Here is an 8,540-nt window from a genome sequence, read left to right as displayed (position 1 = left end):
TCTGAGTGCATGATATTCAGTTTCACTGGCATATAGTGCATTCTATGGATGGTCTTAAACTGCAGTAATTTATGTCTGAGATTATATGAACATGACTTGGCATTCTAACATATCTGTATCCATTCATCATCATCTCCCAGGTCTTCCTCACATTGTTTTACATGTTGTGTGTCATTGGGAAAAGCCTCTATCAACCCTTGATACAGTTTGGAAATCAACTTTAGAGGTTTGTCAGACTGCCTTAAAATAGTTTCAATCTTTGAAGCTTTTTGCTTGTCCAGTGTTTGCTGCACAGAGAGAATAAAGTGATAATAAAGTCAACTGTCTTCCCTGGCTGCCTGACCCTGATGAGACCATCACCATCTGATCCTGCTCAGATGAGGCATGACAAAGAATTACCTTGGTGTACATTTATACATTATATTATCCATTAAAATAATCAATGGTTCAATCATTGAAATAACCATTATTTCCAGATCTCAGACTGTAGCCTACCCATCAACTCAAGATGGAACTTTGTATCCATTCCCTGATTGTTATAATATACTGCAAAATTCATTTGAGCTCCGTAGACTGGTCTTCCCTGGCTGTCTGACCCTGCAGGGACACTTGTCACCATAGTGTTGTGTACTGACTGTGCACCATGACAGTGAAGCCTGTAGAGCTGTTTATACCGTGTCAGTGTGAAAAGTAGGGAATTAGCTAGGGACACTGACAGATCAACAACGTTACATTGCTATACTGACTAATAAAAACTCATATTGCGCTGAAAAAACATCAGAATATTGGTCTTCAATCATTTGGCTGGTTTCATCATTTGATTCAGGTGTAATGTGATTGAGGCAAAAATAATAGTAAAAGTTAGTGTGCTAGCAAGCTAGCTAACGTTAGCCAACTTTTGGCTAGCTGTAGCTAATGGTACATCATCAAATTGACTTCTGTTGAAACGGGACAAAACAAAGGCTACAAAACATTTCCATACACACAACAGCTGTTAAATACTGCTACCTGACAGATAGTTAGAGGCTAGCTAGAGCTGAACTGGCTGTGGTAGCTACTAGCTAGCTAACTAGCTGCTAGTAATTAATAATAATAATAATATAATAATAATAGTAATTCATTAACTTCAGTCGAGAGGGGATGAAACATTAGCTAACGTAACATGTCAGTTACAGCACTAGCTCAGCACTGGGAATAAATACCTTGCCAGCTAGATCAGTCAACTAAAGAGTAGCCAGTTTCTGTTCTGCTTGCTTATAAAACTCTGAGAAAAAGCGCAACAGACAGCAGCTGCCTCTGTTATCTCTCCGTGCTGGTCCTATACGGCAGCCTTTCAGAAGCTTTGCCTTCACACAGCCTGTCCACAGAGCAGCCGGCTGAAACCGGAAAATAGCCTACCCAACGCTCTAAGGCGTCTGCATGGTCCTAAAGCACACCGGAGTCGCATTTTGTATCAGAGAGCAATGATAAAACAAAAATGCTATTTCAGAATGTGTGTGGGGTGGGGGGTCATGTACAATGGTGAAAGTTGCACCCCTGCTGTCAGTGATATCAGGGTGTGTGTGTTCCAGGTGTATGAGCAGACCTGTGGGTTCCCCCATGCCGGCTGTGCCCCGGGTGGGAAGCGCAGTCAGTCTGCTGTGGAGGTGCTGTTCACCACTATGGATCTGGAGGGCCTCCAGCCCCACTCTGCCCACACCTCTGCATTCGCCCAGTCCCGCTCCTCTTCCTTCTCTGGGGCTGAGCCAGGGCCCACAGCGCTACAGGGGCCCGAGGGGCTGCGGGGCCACAGTGAGGGGGCCACCCTCAGAGCCAGACAGAGCTTCAACCGCAGCAGCAGAGTGGCTGAGGGGCCTCAGAGGGGCCGACTGCTGGCCAATACACAGCAGCTGGTCCTGCTCTACCCCAGCCCTCACGCCCACCTTTACCCCTACCCCTGCCTGGAGCTGCACCCCGTCCTGCCCCTCTCTGCTCAGGCCTATATGTCTGGCTGCTCCTCTTTCTCCTTGGACCACGCTCCAGCCCCACTGCCTCTGTCCCACTACGCACCCCGGCCCGCTCCCCAGGCCGCCCTGCTAGACGACTTCATCCGCTCCTCCAGTTTCTCCAGCCCCTCCTCATTGTCTCCCTGTCTGCGGCGCCAGCGTCATCGCTACAACGGGCCTCCAGGCATGGCCATTGCTCCGGGGCTGTATGCTGCCACTTTGGCTGGATGTGGGGCTGGTCGGAGGGAGTTTGGCAGAGAAGAGACGGCAGGCCACTTCAGTGATGACTCCAGCTACCAGGCAGGCCTGCCCAAGCGCTCCTGGAGCCAGTCTGATATGAAGGTCCTCCGGCCCTCCGCCCCAGCAGCAGAGTTCCGCCCTCTAGGTCACTACCCTCACCTATCACGACGACACTCGCCTGCACGCCCAACACACCTCCCTCTTAACCTGTCCCTTATGTCTGAACAGCCCGCCTCTGTGTGCGTGCTGGGGGCCGGGAGCAGGACAGGGAGTGGAGAGATCAGCCTCAGTGACTCAGACGTCATGTTCCCATACTACTGCCCAGGGCTAGGGAAACTGGTGCGCTCTGGCCCCCTGGCTCGAATGCGCATTTCATCTGGTAGTCTGCAGCTGGACGAGGGGGAGGAAGACTCCTTTAACTTAAGTGACCCTGAAGGCACTGCAGCAACAAAGCGGTCATGAGCCAATCAGAGCGTTAGTACTCTTACTGGGACAACCCCATTGCTATCCCTAGCCAATCAAAGCGCATTCTCTTTGGTGGGCCTGTGGCCACAATGGGAAGTCATCCTGACCCAATAAATCTCTAAAAAGGGCTTTTGTGACCACACCCCAAGTCTTCAGAGTCATTCCCACAGGCCCTGATGGTTCCGGTCACTGGTCATATTTGAAGATGAAGGCATGAAAGACACGCCAAACTGATGGACCAGACTTCATTATAAGTATGCCTTGAAGAAGCCCTGTCAGACAAATAACATTTTTGGGAATAGACTTTACATTAACAAATTGAATTACTTGCAACAATTCCTTGTTGCAGCACATAAGATGAGGAGTACACGGATGAAAGACAAATAGCCCCGCTTCCCTGAGTCTTAATATCTCAGATGGATTTGGATGGATCCTATAGGCTACTGTACTGGTGTCACCTCACTGTCAACAGTCCAACTGTTATTGGAATGTTCCTAATGAAACAGTCTTTTGAAAATGGGGTTTCTGCACATAGACATTGGTTCCAAAGACTGCAAGGATTGTGGAAAGAATAAGGACTTATTTCTGTGAACTGCTTAGCTGCACACAACAGGAAAAGTGGACCGACTACAGAAACAAATAGTAATACTGTAGATTTGTCCACCATACTGCCGTTGAAAGATACTGATGCAATTACATGTATTTTTATGGACTGACAAATTCAATAAAAGAAACACAGGAATTCATAATTTAAATATTTATTTTCAAGACCAAACCAAAATGAATTTTGTAACGATTGAAGCAAAGAATATCCAATATATACATTTGACAGCTTCCTGTAAAGCTAAGTCAACAGTTTATTTTATAAAGTTCAGATACAGAAATATAAAAAAAATCTTGTTTTCCATCTGCATGTCATTTATGAGGAAATACAAAAATATGCAATGATCAAATGCCTTATTGCCTTCACAAACTTGAAACACTCTGGCAAAATGTATTATTAATATTTAATGCATTCGATGATACATGACCACAATTAAATAGAGAATATCACTACAATTAAGTTTTAGGCACCATTGGATGTTTAGTTGGCATACTTCCTCCCTTCCAAAAGGGGCTCTGTCACCACCACACCAAAGATGGCACCCTTTTGTATGTGTCTGAGCTTGGCTGATAAAATTCAAGAAAATCTTTATTTGGGATTTGTTCAAAGAGACGTGACTCCACGTAGAGTCCTCAAGGACTCAGACCAATGTTTCAAACATTACACGTCCACAATACCGACATTGCCATTTCACTTGCGCATTTGTCAAGTATTTTTGGTAGAGGGAGAGCATAGTGTCTTTAAGACAGAAAAGTACCCCATCTCCCTTGAGATCTAGTCTAAGTAGGGAAATAACTAGCAAGCATATTTAGAAAAAGCTCCACCCCCGTCAAAGTGTGTGCAGTGCATATTTCCTTCAGAAGTGGATCTCCAAAGGCTCCAATGGGATTGCCCTTATAGAGCTAAGATCCCATAAGATAGATATGATTTGTATCTTTTGGAATGAGAGAGCATGATACATCTTTTGCGCAGCAAAGTCCTCCCATTTCCTGTACAATCTTTCCTAATGCCCAAACAAGCGACCCCTTTCCAATTATCACCGAACAGAAGTTTCCATTCTATGGACATTCACTGGTCTGAGCCTTTCCCCACCCACGGACTGCTCTCAGCAGAGGTATTGAACTCCTGTGGTTTGACTAGATATGCAGTTCTCCAAACAGCAGGTTTCTAAATGCTACAAGTGACATTATGAAGATGGTAAGCTAGACATCAGAAACAAGTGCAGTACACTGAACATCTAAAATATAGCTACTTCAACATTTTTAGTAGCAGTAAACTATCCTTAATATCCGACTTAAGTAGATGTCTTATGCTCAGCAGAAGATTGATGTTACATCCTTATATAAAAAAAAAGAAAAGAAAAAAAACTTAAAATATTACTAAACTAAAATACTATTGGCTACTATAACAGTAACACTCTCTGCTTTGGGCACCAGCTTGAGCCTACTTTTAAAAGGGGTTAAATAAAATAGCATAAACATATTTCAACAAATATACATTTTTAAAAAATCCTTTTTTGGTTATAAGATCAGTGAGTGTGCACAGCAGGAGTCCTCCCTCTTTCCCTGCATCCAATGGTCCTGGGGGAGCTGATCAGAGGAGAGGCATGGAGGATGATGGGAAAAGGAATGGGGGGATGATGGAAAAGGCATAGAGGCTGATGATGCACTCTGGAGGCGTGGTCCTCATCAAGCGTCTAAACCTGCCCTCCACATGCCACTAACTCACAGAAAATCTGATGGGAAAGTCCACAGGAAAAACACAGTTGAAGGCCACCTGATCCAAATTGTAACATGTAATCCACTTCTACCAACCACCCAGCCAATCTTCTAGTCTACATCACTACTTCTACCAACCACCCAGCCAATCCTCTAGTCTACATCACTACTTCTACCAACCACCCAGCCAATCCTCTAGTCTACGTCACTACTTCTACCAACCACCCAGCCAATCCTCTAGTCTACATCACTACTTCTACCAACCACCCAGCCAATCCTCTAGTCTACATCACTACTTCTACCAACCACCCAGCCAATCCTCTAGTCTACATCACTACTTCTACCAACCACCCAGCCAATCCTCTAGTCTACATCACTACTTCTACCAACCACCCAGCCAATCCTCTAGTCTACATCACTATTTCTACCAACCACCCAGCCAATCCTCTAGTCTACATCACTACATCACTACTTCTACCAACCACCCAGCCAATCCTCTAGTCTACGTCACTACTTCTACCAACCACCCAGCCAATCCTCTAGTCTACATCACTACTTCTACCAACCACCCAGCCAATCCTCTAGTCTACATCACTATTTCTACCAACCACCCAGCCAATCCTCTAGTCTACATCACTACATCACTACTTCTACCAACCACCCAGCCAATCCTCTAGTCTACATCACTACTTCTACCAACCACCCAGCCAATCCTCTAGTCTACATCACTACTTCTACCAACCACCCAGCCAATCCTCTAGTCTACATCACTACATCACTACTTCTACCAACCACCCAGCCAATCCTCTAGTCTACATCACTACTTCTACCAACCACCCAGCCAATCCTCTAGTCTACATCACTATTTCTACCAACCACCCAGCCAATCCTCTAGTCTACATCACTACATCACTACTTCTACCAACCACCCAGCCAATCCTCTAGTCTACATCACTACTTCTACCAACCACCCAGCCAATCCTCTAGTCTACATCACTACTTCTACCAACCACCCAGCCAATCCTCTAGTCTACATCACTACATCACTACTTCTACCAACCACCCAGCCAATCCTCTAGTCTACATCACTACCTCTAGTTTCCCCACCTCCCCTCGTACTCCCCTGCTGTCCCCAAACTCACCTCTGGAACTTGTCGATGATCCGGTTGACCATCTTGTCTGTGACTCCAGGGCAGATGTCCTCAGCCAGGTGGAGGCTTTTCTCCAGCTCCTCTATCACTCCCTTTATCTCTCCATCCCTGCGCTGCAGCTTCAGCTAAGAGCGGTGGAAATGGATAGACAGAAAGACAAAACAATATAGATTACTTAACTACTTTTTACAACTGTTATAAAAGAGCGCTGATGTAGAGTCCCTACCTCAGTGAATACCGGGGCGATCAGTGTGGTCAAGCTGGCAGACTTCTTCAGGAGGTCTTGGTCCTGTCATCAAATGGAGAGCAGAGGAGAACATTAGACACAACTGTTTGTATTAGCCCACTAATCACACAACTAACATTGTAGTTACATTCTCTTCCTGGTCCTCCCACTCAGGCCAACTCACCATTCCATTGGACACCTTAGGGTCTTTCTTCTTGCGAACAGTAGTAAAGGACCAGCCTGGCTGGGATGAGTCATTCTCCTTGTTGCTGGACTCCCTGGAGTCAGACAACAGATAGGATTATCCACAGGTTTAATGTTACTGTAGTTCAGACAGGGTCTCAGATCTTTACCAACTGTCAGTAAGGGGTACAATGTTCAGAGCCTTCACTACTCACGAGTCAGAGTCGTCAGAGCTGGAGTCTCCGTCACTGTGTCCCTCAGCCTTCCAGCGTTTCAACCGGTCTATCAGCTCAGTGAGGAAGGACGTCTTCTTGGCATTCTTCACTATGAACTTGTGCTTCAGAAGCTCCTTAGCTGTTGGCCTCTATAAAAGGGGGAAATTGGCCCACAATTAAAGGCAGGCTAACCAACAACGACTATATGGACTACCATTAAATAATGCAAGATAGTCAAGTAATGGAACGAGAAATAAAGACAAAGTCCTCAGGCATTGTACTTACAAATGAAGGGTCTTTGTTGAGGCAGGAGTCTATAAACTCTTTGAAGGTCTTGGAGAAGTCTCCGCTGAGGGTGGGTGGGGTGTTCTTTGGTATGAGGAACAGGACCCGCATGGGGTGCATGTCTGAATTGGGAGGCTCACCCTTGGCCAGCTCAATGGCAGTGATGCCCAGAGACCAGATATCAGCCTGGAGGAGGGTGAGTGTGTGTTAGGGAGGGACTGGGATTATGTGAAGTAAGTTTGTGGGATTTGACAGCATGTTTATGTCATAAAAAGAGGAAAAGCCTTCAACTCAAGTGCCCTCCACTAAACACAGAAGAGAACAGAAAGCTGGTAACCTTGGAGTCGTAGGCAGACTGTTGGATGACCTCAGGGGCCATCCAGAAGGGCGTGCCCACGAACGTCTCCCGTTTGATCTGGGTGTCTGTCAGCTGGCCCGCCACGCCAAAGTCTGCCAGCTTCACTTCGCCACACTCTGACAGGAGCACGTTGGCCGCTGCCAAACCAAACACACAACCATGATGACAACATCAATGAGTGAAATCAATACATGACACACTACTGGCACAAGAGCTAGACTACCTGATATATTAACCCTGTAATACTGCAGCTCGTCTCTGACTACCTGATATATTAACCCTGTAATACTGCAGCTCGTCTCTGACTACCTGATATATTAACCCTGTAATACTGCAGCTCGTCTCTGACTACCTGATATATTAACCCTGTGATACTGCAGCTCGTCTCTGACTACCTGATATATTAACCCTGTGATACTGCAGCTCGTCTCTGACTACCTGATATATTAACCCTGTGATACTGCAGCTCGTCTCTGACTACCTGATATATTAACCCTGTGATACTGCAGCTCGTCTCTGACTACCTGATATATTAACCCTGTGATACTGCAGCTCGTCTCTGACTACCTGATATATTAACCCTGTAATACTGCAGCTCGTCTCTGACTACCTGATATATTAACCCTGTAATACTGCAGCTCGTCTCTGACTACCTGATATATTAACCCTGTAATACTGCAGCTCGTCTCTGACTACCTGATATATTAACCCTGTAATACTGCAGCTCGTCTCTGACTACCTGATATATTAACCCTGTAATACTGCAGCTCGTCTCTGACTACCTGATATATTAACCCTGTAATACTGCAGCTCGTCTCTGACTACCTGATATATTAACCCTGTAATACTGCAGCTCGTCTCTGACTACCTGATATATTAACCCTGTAATACTGCAGCTCGTCTCTGACTACCTGATATATTAACCCTGTAATACTGCAGCTCGTCTCTGACTACCTGATATATTAACCCTGTAATACTGCAGCTCGTCTCTGACTACCTGATATATTAACCCTGTAATACTGCAGCTCGTCTCTGACTACCTGATATATTAACCCTGTAATACTGCAGCTCGTCTCTGACTACCTGATATATTAACCCTGTAATACTGCA

The 8,540-nt window shown here is 45.6% G+C and overlaps 2 protein-coding genes across 2 annotated transcripts; one reads left to right on the top strand and one right to left on the bottom strand.

Annotated features, from left to right (window-relative positions):
- Window positions 1-1,511: 1,511 nt before the first annotated feature.
- On the top strand, window positions 1,512-2,687 carry LOC311115902 (FERM domain-containing protein 7-like; the record flags this gene model as incomplete). Its single annotated transcript, XM_084191024.1, has 1 exon — window positions 1,512-2,687. The coding sequence occupies one exon, from the start codon at window positions 1,512-1,514 to the stop codon at window positions 2,685-2,687; it is 1,176 nt and encodes a 391-aa protein (XP_084047150.1).
- A 745-nt stretch (window positions 2,688-3,432) lies between these two features.
- On the bottom strand, window positions 3,433-7,567 carry LOC311115901 (serine/threonine-protein kinase 26-like; the record flags this gene model as incomplete). The annotated part of the gene is made up of 7 exons (XM_084191023.1): window positions 3,433-5,029; window positions 6,155-6,288; window positions 6,390-6,452; window positions 6,574-6,667; window positions 6,788-6,936; window positions 7,073-7,258; window positions 7,410-7,567. Coding segments are annotated over 7 exons (800 nt in total), but the record flags the coding sequence as incomplete, so codon positions are not given.
- Window positions 7,568-8,540: the final 973 nt, after the last annotated feature.

The sequence above is a fragment of the Coregonus lavaretus genome, assembly GCF_964263955.1.
Source record: "Coregonus lavaretus genome assembly, contig: HAP1_SCAFFOLD_9182, whole genome shotgun sequence".
Classification (NCBI taxonomy): Eukaryota; Metazoa; Chordata; class Actinopteri; order Salmoniformes; family Salmonidae; genus Coregonus; species Coregonus lavaretus.
This window is presented reverse-complemented; position numbering and strand designations above follow the sequence as displayed.